The sequence below is a fragment of the Polistes dominula genome, unplaced genomic scaffold (genome assembly GCF_049000335.1).
Source record: "Polistes dominula isolate Pdom_NZ unplaced genomic scaffold, Pdom_raw_medaka contig_33, whole genome shotgun sequence".
Classification (NCBI taxonomy): domain Eukaryota; kingdom Metazoa; phylum Arthropoda; class Insecta; order Hymenoptera; family Vespidae; genus Polistes; species Polistes dominula.
In genome coordinates this window covers 700,167-715,069 of record NW_028300998.1, presented here as the reverse complement: position 1 = coordinate 715,069, position 14,903 = coordinate 700,167, and the positions used below count along the sequence as shown (strand labels likewise).

Sequence of the window (14,903 nt, the reverse complement as noted above, 5' to 3'; positions counted from 1 at the left end):
TTATTAATCGAAAAGAAATATTAAAAATAATGCATCGTTTCTTAGCTTAATATATTCGTACGTACACGTACGCACATTTATGTAGAACATCGAAGCTAATTTGATATTGAAATAGAACGTGTGATATTATAGAATTCATAATTTATTCTAATTTATCAATATTACATAAAATTGTGTTGCACATTTCAAATTAAATATTTGTAAAAAATGATTTAACCCTTAAACTCAGTGGTTCTCAAAATGTGTTCCGTTCCATGGTACATTGACAGACCGCAATATATTACAAAATTTTCATAATTTTATTTTGATTTTCAATTCAATGTGATAAGATGCGAAATCTAGCGGACTTGGTGCAAACCATTAACTCACTTAATATCAACTGTTTGGAATTTGTAAATAAACAAAAATGTTTAACTATTTTACAATGTGGACTTCTTGTTAGAATTTGACATAAAGCTCTTTGAGAAAACTTGGATCCAATAAGAGCGCCGAAAATAACAAAATTTAGTAACCACTAGTTTAACACATAACTGTTTACATAATAAAAGAAATATTGTAGTATATAGTAAATGTGTTTTAAATATTTAAATAATATTAAGAGAAAGAGAAAGAGAGAGGGAGAGAGAGAGAAAAGAAAATATAAAATCCTTCATTCGAGTTACACTGATGATAATTTGATCATGTTATGCATATATTTAAAATAATCGATTAAAAAATCTGTAACATATTTATATTTTAAATATATTTGATCAAATTCTTATATAAAAAATATGTAAGAAATAAAAATTAAATATTAACGTTAAGTCTCGTTCGCATGATTAAATTTTCGTAATGCGTGTACCGAGAAGTAACCAATCATCATCATTGTAGGACTTTTGTAACATGATGTATATCATTGTCGGAACAGTAAGAATTCGTAATAATGTTGATTAGCACGAGTATATTCTGATTGATTTAAAAAAACTAATATAGTTCAATAATTGCATACGGGAGGGAGACTTTCTTTCTCAATTGCAAGGAACAATTACAAACTCAACGTCAACTCAATTGATTTTAAATGAGCGATATAAATTTAGTCGCGGGAATTCGTTAGACGTTTCAAAACGAACGAAAACGATTCGTCCTAATTGCGATGTTCGAAGTTTGAAGTTTCGCAAGAACAAAATAAATGATATGTGCCATTGGATCAAAGATAGCCGGAATTGACAATCGCTAGTTGCGACCGATGTTACGAATTGATGAAAAAGATTGTCCCGAAAGTAAACAAATAAAAGTTCGTATTTAAAAAGAAAAATTTATTGGAAAATAATAATATTTATCTACACATGAAAAAAAAAAGGATTCAAATACAGCTTTTGAAAAGTCGCATTTGTCGATTCGTATGATAATCGTAAATGAAAAGAAAAAGGATAAAAATAAAAAAAAAAGATTAAAAAAAATACAAATAGGAGAGAGAGAGAAAAGAAAGAAAGAAAGAAAAAAAAGTATGAAGGAAGCGAGGGAAAGAGAAGTTTGGACGATTCGGTTAGTTGCCGCTAGGTGTCGACAAGTTGCGTACTGTTTGCTCTCTGGTGGCCACCATTGTTGAAATTCTGCTTTGGTTGATGCCCCTACGATTTTTTGGCCGAAAATCGTAAATTCGCCAGCCCCCGGCAAGGGCCCCGTGCGTAAGGTGCGTATCACGGGAGAGAAGGAGAGATTGGTGCCCAAAGGAGCTCCCAACTGGAGCGATATTTCTTTTTCTCGAGGATCCGTGTCCTAAGGCGAGAAAAGCTAGTGAAATCGAGTGCGCTCATCGATTTACGCGAAAGAAAGAGAGGCACCCATGTCCGTGTCGCGTACGTTTCGTCGGGGTGTGTTGGTGTGTTGTGCTTGCGCGCTCCTTCTCCCCTTGCTTTCCCCTCAGCTCCTAACACTACCCCTCCCTCTGTCCGCGGCTTTGAATCTCTCTTCCCCCTCTCGAAGTAGTGCACGATGTACTGTGTAACGTCGTGGCGCGTGCACGCGTGCCGGTAAAAAGGAAAACCGTGCGATAGTATACCTTCTGTTTGTTACTCTTGTGTCTACGTTTCTCCTTTACTCTCTTTCTCTGTCTGTCTTCCTATCCCCATCTGTATCTATCAATATTTCTATCTATCTATCTATTTATCTATCTATCTTCTATCTATCCACCTATCTATTCATCTATCTATCCATCTATCTATCTAACTATCTATCTAACTATCTATCTATCTAACTAACTAACTGTTCGTATTATTCTCTTTTGCTTTTCTTCCTCTCTCATACTATACAACGTTGCACCATGCAATCCGTTTATACTCCCTACAAATCATTTACAAAGAATAATAATAAGAAGAAAAGTACGAATACAACGACTACGACTACGATGACGACGACAACAACGACAACGACGACAACAACGAGCAATCGGTCAAACATCATCGTGTCAAAGAAAGACGTGTTGAAGAAGAATTGTTTGTTATCGAGTCGTAGGTGGTTAACATTGTTTCGTTAAAAGAGCGCACGTTGCCCCGCGTGTTCGAGCACGCGGTTCTCCTCTCTTCCCTGTCTTGTCTGCTGTTCGTCTATCTGACTCGTTTTGTCTTATTCTTTTTCCTCTTTCTCTCTCTCTCTCTCTCTCTTTCTCTCTCTCTCTCTCTTTTCCTCTTTCTTTCTCGTTCTTTCTCTCTCCGTCTCTGTCTGCCGTTCTCGTTGCCGCCTTTCTACGCGCAACCATCGACAAGAAGAGGGCTTTAAGCGCGGCCAAAGGGAAGAACAGTTCTTACCATTCCTTACTGTTTGTAATTACATGGAGTTATCGTTCAGTGGTACGAGCACGAGGACGAAGCTTATAAAAGCTAAGAGTGTCGAGGAAAATCGTGCCAGTGTGTTTTCGCGTTCCAGCATCGGGCGTGAGTGCGCGAGTGAGTAGTGCGTCGTCCTGTTTCTCTCATCTGCTTTTACATTTCCTCCGAGAAATTCTCTTGGAGATTTTTTCTGTGTCGTCGTCGTCGTTGTCGTGTCGTAGTTCTCGTTCTCCTTCTCCTTTTCCTTGTCTACCTCCTCCTATTCGTCATTCTCATAATCGTCGTCATTTGCACCGTTGTCGCCACCGCCACCACACACCACCACCACAAGTTTTACTTGTGTCGTCGTCGCGCGCCTTCGTACACGACACGCATACGTATACGTGTCTCTTCCCTACCGTGTATACGAGAGTTGAAGAGTATAAGAGAGAAAGAGAGAGAGAGTGAGTGTGAATGCGAAAAGAGAGAGAGAGAGGGAGAGAGAGAGAAAGAGAGAAAAAAGAGAGAAAGAGCGAGCGTGTACGGTATACACGCTGCTGTTGCTGCTGCTGTTACAACACACTAATATTACTTTACACTACTACCATCATCCTTACTACTTCTACGTGTGCCGCGTGTGCTTTGCGATCTACGGTGGTACGCATATTCCTCGCTCGCGCATATACACACGCATTTACGTACATACGTTTATATGTATCCCTTAGCGTGTCCCTACGAAATTTGCTGAAAGAAAGAAAGAAAGAAAGAGAGGAAAATAAATAATATTATCAATCCTACCAAATTCTAATACGTCTAATACGTTTGCAAAGAAAAACAAAATGATCGAGAAACGCGTCGTCGTTCTTCTCTTGCAAAGAGAGTAACATTCGACGCACAGTGCCGTACGTTTTCATTTTTCTTTTCCTTCCTTCCTTCTTTCCTTCTTTCCTTCCTTCGTTTCCCCATGAGGAACTAACGTGTACTTTACTCCTACATTTTGTTTCATTTCTACATATGAGTCCTTGATTTTTCTTCATTCAAATTTCTATTCATTCACATATGTACATTGTTTCTACGATTCGCGTCGTCTTTTGTAGATTATCATCAAATACATATGCGGGTGTTTCTATTCTAAAATACCACTATACCGATTCGAATGATGTTCGTAAACGTTACACGTTGCACGAGCTACATTTCTTGTTGTTTCAGTTTTTTTTTCATTAAGAAATCCTTTCCTAGTATTTTCATGATGCTCAACAACAACCTTCTTCTTTTTCACATATTTGTTTTTTTTTAGTTTTCTAAGGTTGTGATAAAAAGCAAAGGAAGTAAAAAAGTACAGGAATGTTTGATCTAATTAATCAGCATACTTAGTTTGTTGTTCAATTAATTCATTTATTCAATGATATTCTTAACAACATTTATGTATTTAATGTTTTTTTTAGAAGTATTTGGTTGTATGTTGAGATTGAGAGTAATCGTATATTTCTAATAATCAATGCGTCCTTAGTATCATTATAGAGAGATTAGGTTCAATAGTTTGTTCAGACAATGCATATTACATTCAAAGATCGTGTTGGAATGTTTAATTGTTATTACGTAGAAGAAATATTGCGGTGTTAAAGCGTAGTAGACAAAATGATTTTGTAGTTAGTTTAAATAAGAAACAATTCTTTAGATTGAATTGATCGTAATTTAACTTAGTTCCAAGTAATCGCGTAAGCATATTTTATACAGATATTTGATATTTTTTTTGGAATTTTATTACAGAAACGACGGGTATCTACGAGCATCCTAACTCAGAAGAAAAATCAACATTGCAAAGGAAAAGAAGTTTGAAGGAAGAGCAATATCATCAGAAAATCATACAGGAGTTACTGCAACGATCTGCGAATACTTCCAAGATACATTATAGTGTAACCGATTGCGATCATTCTGTATTAAGCAAAAAAACAAAATCAACGTTACAGAACAAACAAGATTCTGAAGAAGTAAATCATCAGAAGAAAATCATAGAGGAGATAATACAAAGATCTGCTAATACTTCTAAAATATCTTATGGTGTGACCAATTCTGTTAATTCTGAATTAACTGAAGATAAATCAACATCATCGAGTAAAAGAAATTTAGAAAATAAGTTACATTATCGGAAAATCATACAGGAGTTAATACAACAATCTGCGAATACTTCTAATATACATTATGGTCTGACTAATTGCGTTAATTCTGAATTATCCAATGATGGTAAAAATATGTCATTTTTATTAATTGTTATTATATTTGATTATTTTCATTGTACATTAGATATATAGATGAAGGGTCTTTTTTTAATAATAAATATTTGTTTACAGGACACGACATATCCCAAGTTGCGCCAGATTGGGCGTATTATAGTTTCTTTCCATGGGTTTATGAACAAGCACTCGTAGCACGTTCTGACGTGCAAGATAAATGCAACCTGAGTTGCAAGAAAGAAAATAAATTAGACGACGTGACTGAACGGCATATCAAAGGGTTTCAAGATCTACCAAAGTCTAAATCTAAGAGCTTAGTGCTGGATTCAGAAAAGTCAAACGTGTCGAGGACAGCTGATTTAAAAATATCAAATTCCTTTGTAGACACTATTCAAGGCCACGGAGGGAATCAAGGAACCCCCTGGAAGGGGGAAAAGAAAAAAGAAAAAGATAATTTAGTCAATGTTAAAAAGAAGATTGATCTTGATTTTAATTTTTGGCCGGATCAATATAGAAGTTTGTCGGAGACACAAAAATTAGCTTGGAACGCCCACATTAATTATTTAAATTATTTCTCCAATTATTCGCAGTCTACTGTAAACACTAAACTGTGCCCAACTTCTGTTAATGAGACTACTGCATCTTATCAAAGTTCGAATAATTTCTCATCAAATTCTGTTAAAGAAGTTAATAAACCTCTTGATTTGTCGGTAAATGCCACAAGCAGTGTTGTTTATAATCGTGATCAAGACGCCAAAATAAAGGATAGATATCCTTATTTAAAATTACCTGCTGCTAGTGATAAGAGAACAGTGCAGTCGAATTATCCTGTTATAACACAGACTGATTTTTCCTGCAACATTAACGATTCTTATGCAGCTAAGTACAAAGGATTGAACGATGATTTATTGAAAATTTTGAACTATAATAATTTATCATGTAAAGTAAAATATGATACAACACAACTTAATGTAGTCCAAGAGAACATATCTACGGATACTGAGTTAAATAGTAAATCCACTTTGAATATAAATTTAAAAGAAGAAAGTAAGCTCTTCTTAGACAAATATCCTAAGGGAAGAACGTATAAGCTTGCACATGAAAAAAGAGGAAGAGCAACTAATTTGAATGACAGACACAATAATATTAAAGAAGAGTACAGTACAGAGGAGGTATTAGACAAACCTGAGAGTATAGATCCTGCGATAGTCGCTTCTAGGATCACACTGGGAAATTGGGAAGGAAGTGCAATGTCGGGACAATATCCGGGTCATAGCCGACCACCGGTTGGCACTCCTCCACCTCAAACAGTTTGGAATCATCTCACCACGATGACGCAGGGTCAAGGTAACACTTTTTATGGTAACTGTAATATTTTATATTGAATTATTAATCTATTGAACATTTCACGATGTTACGTTTTTATATTGCAGGTTTAAATATTCACGCTTCAGGATTACCACCTGGCACTGGTTTAAATCCAGCTGGCTTTTATACTCATCCGTCTATGTCCAGAGCATCTCATTTAACGCCACAGTTGACTCCACAACTTGCTCATACTCAAGCACCACCAACGTGGCATACGCCTACAGTTCCATCAAAAACTGTTACGCCATCAAATACTCCTGGCAATCCATTATTTAGTTTACAAATGTTAGTTGATAACAGGCAAAACCAAAATCAATATAGAAACTCACCAGGTTCTCAAAATACGCTTGACCTTTCTGCCACGTCGGATATTATTGCTGAAAATTATTCTCGAATACCTCAAGATATTCCAATTAGTTTAACGGCACGAAACGTGGATAAAGGTAGTCGAAACGGAAATATTATTTCTCCTCCAATACCTTTAAACGGAGAAACATCGTCGGACAGTGGGATAAGTTCATCTGTACCAACACCTAATTCTGTCAGTGAACCAGTGTCATTGTCGACTAAAGAGATAACGACTCCAAAAATAACGGTTAAGAATTTTGAAAGCAACTTGAAAGGCGTTGCCAATATTCATGATAAGATTAAGGAAATAAGTGTTGATGGTTTCGCACAAAAAGTTATTAATTTGCCGCCTAGTGTTACGATCGAACGTGTTGTTGCGGATAAGAAAGAACCAGAAACGAAAAGTAAAGACACATTAAGTGTAATAGCACAAGTGCCAAGAAATGTTTTACCTGTTATCGTTAATCTTACGTCGAAAATAGAGAAGGACGTTACAGATAGTCCTAAAAGGGAATCGTCTTCCGAACGAGACAAGAAACACGAAGAAACTAGTGTTAGGTCACCCAAGAATTTACCAAAGAGGGGTAAAAAGGGTGTGGACTCTTTATTAGAAAAATTGGAAGGTGGAAATAAGAAGCTTGGTGGTACTGAAAATATAGGTTCCGTTATAGTGATGCCGGTTGAAGAGAAAGATACGTCGAGCGTTAAAAGCATGTCTCCTGAAAGGCCAAAATCAAAATCTCCAACTAGAGAAGATGAGGTAGTATCACCTGCATTCAGTAACGACGATTCTAATGATAATACCAAACAACGTAGGAAAAGGAAATTAGAGAAACCAGTAAGACTTAGTAAGGATTCTAAAACTGAAGTAGAAGACATGGAGCTTGAACCGACTGAACCAACGGAACCAAGAATGAGGGAATCGATACCAGAAGAAGTAGTTGCTAATTGTACTCCAGCAACTAATGTTAAAATAGAAGAACGAGCTGAAAGTGTGGATCAAAGGTTAGATAATAAGATTAATGAAAATGTAAACGAAAACGAGAACGAGAACGAGAACGATCATGAGAACGATAATGAAAACGATAACGATAATGATAACGAAAACGAACATGAACATGAACATGAAAATGAAAATGAAAACGAAAACGAAAACGATACTGAAAACGATCATGAAATCGATAATAATATTGAAGAAAGAAGCGAGGAAAATCAACCGGTAAGAAGGCGGAGAAGTAGCGAGAGTTCAACCACGAATTCAACTTCGGCGAATCAAAGGGTACGAAGAAAATCAAGCGATGATGCTACTGAATTTTCAAAGGTAACGAGTCCAAAGGCTGTTAACAACACCAATCCCTTCAATGAGGTCGAATCAGAATTAGAGAAAATGTTTGCTGGAATTGATGAACCCAAGCCAGCTGTTAAAAAGGAAGATACTAAAGTGGACTTTACTATTTCTGGTATTCAAAATGAAAATATAACGAAGGTTGAAAATATCGAAAATAATATTTTGCAAACTAAAGATACTCAGAACATGGAGCCTACTGATGTATCGTCTACGGTTGATACCAAATTATCGGGAAAGAAAGGAAAGAAGGGAAAGGTCCAAGGAGGTAAAAGGAAATTGTCCAGATCTACCGAGAATATATTTGGAAATATTGCTAGTGAATCATCTCAGAAGGATGGTAATAAAAAAAAACGTGTATCTAAAAGTTTGAAAAAACAAGACTATTCGAAGAAAGTAAAGAAAAATACTAAAAACGAAGGGTATCGGGAAATGGCATATGATTCGGGTTCAAATGCGAGTTCTATTAAATCTCGTGGACCAGTGGTTCATGTCGAAGGACCTAGAGATAGCCCTTTAAGTATTCAAGTAGTTAATGCACCGAGAGAAGAGGAGGAAGAAAAAAATAAAGAAAAGAGGAAAACTATTGGCAATGGAAATGCCGGTAGAAGTAAAAGGCTAAGTCATCAAAATGATTTAGACTATAGAGGTACATATAATAATTTTAATTAATAACAAAAGAAAAGTTCATAGAAAAATGTGTATTTCTATTTTCATTTTCAATCTATTTCTTATTATTTATAGGAAAAGTTAGCAGAGCTGGTTTGTTTAGTTCCACATTGTCGTCTCGATATGACGCACATACGACCGACTCTACGTGGGTATGTGTATTTTGCAAACAAGGTCCCCACAGTGTTATACCAGGAGATCCATCTAGACCTCATCCCAATTTGGCAGGTCCTCATATTGCACCTGGATCGTACACGGTATGATATTTATGGTTCATTAAATAAATTTATTACAAGTATTATTACAGTTACTTATTATTACTATTATTATTATTATTATTATTATTATTATTATTATTATTATTATTATTATTTTGTTGTTGTAGGTCCCAGCAGGTGTATTAAGTGATTTATTTGGCCCGTATTTAATTGGAAAAGAACGTTTAGAAGATGGAATCCTTTCGGCTGATGATGAACACGAACTAACGATAGAGCAGAAGAAGGGTGGAAGGAATAAGAGAAGTTTAAGGTATGCTGGACTTGCTGAACAGTTCTCTGCGAAAATGAGTAGAAAGAAAAGAAATTCGATTGAAAGTAATACGAATGCAATGTATGCTGGAATGACTTTAATTCCTGGCGAGGAACAGCGTTATGAAGTTTGGCTTCATGAACAGTGTGCTGTTTGGGCTGCTGGTGTTTATATGGCTGGTAAATATACATACATACGTTAAGAAATATGCATCAATAATTGTTAGTGCTTATGTCTGTTATTAAAAAGTAATTTTTATGATTGTAGGTGGTAGAGTGACTGGTTTACAAGAAGCTGTGTGGGATGCTGCAAAATCGGTTTGTGATTCTTGCGGTTTAACAGGCGCGAACATTGGTTGCGTTATACGAGGATGCAAATCTGTTATACACTATCCCTGTGCTTTGACAAAGGGTTGGCATTTAGATATGAATCAATACATACCTAAGTGCAACCTTCATCGAGTTACGTGAAATTTCGGTGAGTGCGTGTGCATAGACTAAGTTGGAGAAAATAAATTACAATATTGATAATGCCACACTGACGAAAAGTAAGACAGACCCTGTTTAACAGCGTGTACACCGAATGATAGAAAGGCAATAAACATAAGGTATAAATTATAAAAATTTGTTTTGCGTGTGACTGATGATGATGATGACGATGACGATGACGATGAAGAAGATTATGAAGATCATGATGATAATGATGATGATGAAGATGATTAATATAATGATAATGATGATGATGATAATGATAATGATGATAATGATGATGATGATGATGATGATGATGATGATGATGATGATGATGATGATAAGAAGAAGCCTTACTAGTTAGTAAGGTAAGCTCAAGTTAGCAGAGCGTAAAGCAAAACGTCTGCAAAATATTTAACATTACATATGAAATACTTATGTGGATATAATAAGTTATTTTGTTTTTTCTTTTTTTTTTCTTTTCATTTCTTTTCTTTTCTTTCCTTTTCTTTCCTTTCCTTTCCTTTTCTTTTCTTTTCTTTTTTTTTTTGTTTCTCTCCTTTTCCTTTGTGTAATTATATTTATTTTTAAAACTCTATTCTTGGTATATAAATATTAATTATAAACAAACAAATGTGGATAGGGAATGGATATATATATATATATATATATATATCATGTTACCTGACTATTAGTTATCGCATAAATCGATCTTAAAAATGACTTATTATGCTGCCTTGCATTTAACGTTATAAAACAAAAACAAAAACAAAAAGAAGAAGAAGAAGAAGAAAAAGCGTTTTGAAATTTACGCTCCGTGTCATTCGATGCATAGTAGGAGGTGTGTTTGAAAGTGTGTTTTGTGAGAGAATGAATGTAAGGATAATGATTGTGTCAATTTACAGATATAATTGTCTCTAGAATCAATATGCTCGAGAGAAAGACTTTCCAATGTACAAGATGTTCAAATGAGAATATGCTATTTAAAAAAAAAAAAAAAAAAAAAAAAAAAAACTGTCTCTGTAAATTACAACCAAGAAACAAATTAACGATGGAAAAACTAACCAAATTTCTCGTTAATTAAATTTAATAATTCGTTGTCATGGCCTGTGGCCTTGAACGGTGGCCTTTCGACTTAATATAAAGAAAAAAAAATAATTAATAAACAAAAAAAAAAATAAATAAATAATAATAAAAAAACAAAAAAAAACAAAAAAAATAAGAAAGAAAGAAAGAAAGAAAGCAAACCCAAGGAAGCAAAGTTTTTAATTTAAAATCTGTAGAATAGGTGGGGAAATCATGTGTTATATATACATATATATATATCAAGGAAATAAGAGGTTTAAATCAAAAACTGTAATAAACGTTTGCGTTTTTTTTTTTTTACTCTTTCACTTTAAAACACGAAACACTCGATTTTCCTGAAAATGAAGAAGAAGACAAAAAAAAAAACAACATCATGTACGCAGGAACAATGTACAGGGCATATTGGATTAAGATTTTTCGACTCAATGAATGACAGGGGGCTGGATAATAATAATATATTCTATATATATAGACAACTGGTAAAAACAAGCGAGAGAGAGAGAGAGAGAGAGAGAGAGAGGAGATGGTTGGTTAATGCAGTAAAAAAAATAAAAAAAAATAAACATTTTTAAAACGATACTGAATAATGAAAAAATGTGTTGTTCGGATATAACAAGTGTTCTCTTATAAGGGAAATGAAATTAAAATAGAAAACGGATATTTTTTTATATTTATTAAGAATAAGTTAGTTTATTACCACTCATGAATAATAATAATAATAAAAAAAAACAACAAAAAAACAACAAAAAAAAATGTCTTCAATATTTTTTATGTAAATCTTTCGAAAAGGTATTAAAGATAAAAGTGATGTTATTAATCAACATTAATTTATATTTTTAATGTCGCTGCATTCCATACAATTTTTGATGTCACTAAAGGCTATTAAAACAAACAAACAAACAAAAAAGTAAAATATTAGTAACGGTAGTTAATTGTTGTTAAAAAAATAGAAATGAAATGAAAGATGAAATGAAATAAAGATGAAATAAAATCCAATGAAGAACGAAATATCATCGTGCATACACACACACACGAAAGACAAAATTTCTTTGATTCAATAAACAATAAAATAACATTGAAAATTGATTTGATGTTATGGCAAAGAGAGAGAGAGAGAGAGAGAGAGAGAGAGAGAAGAGAAAGAGAGAAAGCCAAAAATCAAGTAAAAGATAAAAAGAAATAAAGAGATAGAGAGACAGAGAGAGAGAGAGAACACTTGAAAATGAGATTATGCCGGCATTGCTTGTATTATTATAAAATACTATCTTGTAAGAAAATATTATAAATAGAAAAGACTATTATTATTTGACTTCATTATATAGATACAGACATAATAATTAACATATAACATCATCAACTTTTAAAATAATGCGTTTTAAGTTTGTGTCGTTAAACCACCAAGTGATTACAATCCAAAACACGCGGGTAGTACATCTTAGCAATTAAATTATCCGTAATACTTATATTAATTAAAACTGTTATTATTTTCAAATCTTATATATATATATATATATTATTATTATATTATTGATTTATACATTATGACGTTTATTTTTATTTTTATTTTTTTTTTCTTCGTACTAACGCTATTACGATCATCAAGTATGTCATTGCCATTGTCATTTTCATTTTCACCAATTTATATATGTAAAAGGAGCATAAGAGAGGCAATTTTTGCTATTATATGACAAGTATGTTGGTAGTAAGAACATTAATGAACGATTTTTTCTTGGTGTATCAGGGAGAAATAGCAAAAATCAGGAAAATTGTATAAAAATATTATTATTATATATATATATATATATAATACACATAATGCATATAAATTATGTATACTATATGTATTATATAAATATACACATACAAAATACATGTACATAATATTAATTTGCGTAGACGAAAGAGAAGTTCATTTACGCGCATGCATACACAAAATACACATAAAGAAAAAATATATATACACACACACACACACACAACAAACTATTATAACACCCTACCTACAAAAATAGTTTTCACTCCTCCTCCCACTAGCACAGAGTATGATAATTAAATGTAATAATCATTTTTAAAATATTAGCCGTTTCTAGAAAAAGAAAAAGATACATTTATAGAGAAATAAAAAAAAAAAAATCAACAACAGCAACAACAACCAACACATAAATGAATTCTTTGTATATATATATATTATATACCGGTACATAGTAACAAATATCTTGTATAATAAAAGAAATGATCAAGAGAGGAGCGCGGAGAAGCATTTTATTTAACAAAAAGAAAAAAAAGGAGAGAACAAAAAATAAAAAAAATAATTAAAAAAAAGAAATAATTACGAAGAAGAAGAAGGAGAAGAGGAGGGAATAAAGTATAATGTTTCTCGAAACATATAAAAAGAAATATAACAAATTCAAAGTGAAAGAGTCTGATTTTTTCCTAAACATCTTCTCTATAAAAGACACTGCTTCAAAGTGTTCCTATATAATGTTATGTCGAGCGTGGTCTTTCTAAGAAAAAGAAAAAAAAATAAAATAAATAAATTAATTAAAAATAAAAAATAATAACAACACACGGCCAAACCAGCGTTTTAATTTAACGAGATAGAAAAATGGCGTTTGAATTATAAACAAAAAAACGCTTATATTATTCTACAGTTGGTTATGAAAGGAAAGTAAGATTATATCTTAGAAAAATAATTGTAATGTTAATACTTGTGATATAATAAAAATAATAAAATAAAAAAAGAAAAGAATATGAATATCCTTTGGAGAGTGAAAAAAGAAAAGTGGTGAGAAAAGATAAGATAAATGAAAAGAAAGAATAAAAAGAGTGAGGGTAAACTAATTTTCAGTATACATATTATATATATATATATATATATATATTCTTTGGACTTATGTTTTGTTTTATGACTCTGCGTACATAGAAGACCAAATTATATATGGGATAGTCGTGTGTACAGTTCACTTTTGTAGTAAGTCGCTATAACGTTGTATACATATTGTATTTCTTAGTTCATTCGTGGCAAAGACGCAATTGCCAAGGTGTAATGACCTCTTATTAAAATAATAATTAATATTATATACATATATATATATGTATATGTATATGTATATAAATAAAAAGAAGGCATAGAAGTCTCTTTGTACGCATAGTTGATAGATTAAAAAAAAAAAATGATAAACTTGAATAAATTTTCAAAGCGACGTGAGAAAGGTATTTGTGATTTGTATAAATGATGAAAAAGGCTTGTAAATTGCCGATAATAATAATAATAATAATAATGGTAGAACAAGAACAAACCAAAATAATAATTGCGCAAAGATAAACCTCCTGAATATCACAATGCCTAAGTAATTTGTATAAAATATAAATCTGTAAAGTAAAATTAATAATAATATTTCGCTGCGTGATATGTGGTGAGAGAGGATTGGTAGTAATGTAATAATGAATGATTGCTAAGTAATGATAAGCAAGAGAGAAAAAAACAAAAAAAGAAAAACCCGACAAAAAAAAAATAATAACAAGACTATGATAATTATTATGTATCGTTAACGAACGTTAGATATTTTTATTCCTTCCCTCTCGGTACCGTAAACATGATTCAATACAAAGTCTATTTTTTCTTCTTTCTCTTCTTCTCGATCCTTTCCCCCCTTTTAAAATATCATCTTCCCTTTACAAATCGACTAGATATACGCATTTTTGTGACCTGGTTTAATGTTAATAATCGTTAAGAAAGATATCGGTTTCAATCTATTTAATAATATGGAATGGTAGAGGAATTGGCGAATTGTATTTGAAATCGATAAAACAATACGATTAAGTATACATCTTTGTGTAATATAAATATGAAGAATAATAAAATACGGTATAAATCGTAAGGCTGCTTATAGCGGGATTATTCTTTCATAATCCTAATACTTAACGGTATTATTCGATTAAATTTATATATAATACATGAATAAATTATACTTATAGGAGAGGAGGTGGTAAGAAAATATAATATAAATGAATAATAATGTTTTCACGAATTTTGTTCCTTTCAAAATATTGTATTTTGCGCGCCTTC

The 14,903-nt window shown here is 32.6% G+C and overlaps 1 protein-coding gene across 4 annotated transcripts; it reads left to right on the top strand.

Annotated features, from left to right (window-relative positions):
- The first annotated feature begins 614 nt into the window (after nt 1-614).
- Nucleotides 615-14,715, top strand: LOC107064599 (uncharacterized). 4 transcript variants are annotated; one of them, XM_015317451.2, is made up of 8 exons: nt 615-2,489; nt 4,557-5,030; nt 5,138-6,382; nt 6,454-8,730; nt 8,826-9,007; nt 9,136-9,457; nt 9,546-9,755; nt 9,849-14,715. In XM_015317451.2, exons 1-7 carry the CDS (start codon nt 2,303-2,305, stop codon nt 9,746-9,748), a joined length of 4,890 nt encoding a protein of 1,629 aa, XP_015172937.2. In that variant the 5' UTR covers nt 615-2,302; the 3' UTR covers nt 9,749-9,755; nt 9,849-14,715. The 4 variants fall into 4 exon arrangements, with proteins under 4 accessions (XP_015172937.2, XP_015172936.2, XP_015172938.2 ...); XM_015317450.2 differs by having other exon boundaries at nt 617-2,489; nt 9,546-14,715; XM_015317452.2 differs by having other exon boundaries at nt 618-2,489; nt 5,138-6,367; nt 9,546-14,715.
- Nucleotides 14,716-14,903: the final 188 nt, after the last annotated feature.

Excerpts from the sequence above, each read along its gene's own strand:
- LOC107064599 (XM_015317451.2), top strand. The coding sequence starts at position 2,303 with ATGCAATCCGTTTATACTCCCTACAAATCATTTACAAAGAATAATAAT. Across the intron at positions 5,031-5,137 it reads TTCTGAATTATCCAATGATG|GACACGACATATCCCAAGTT; the intron begins GTAAAAATATGT and ends ATTTGTTTACAG. Across the intron at positions 9,458-9,545 it reads TGCTGGTGTTTATATGGCTG|GTGGTAGAGTGACTGGTTTA; the intron begins GTAAATATACAT and ends TTATGATTGTAG.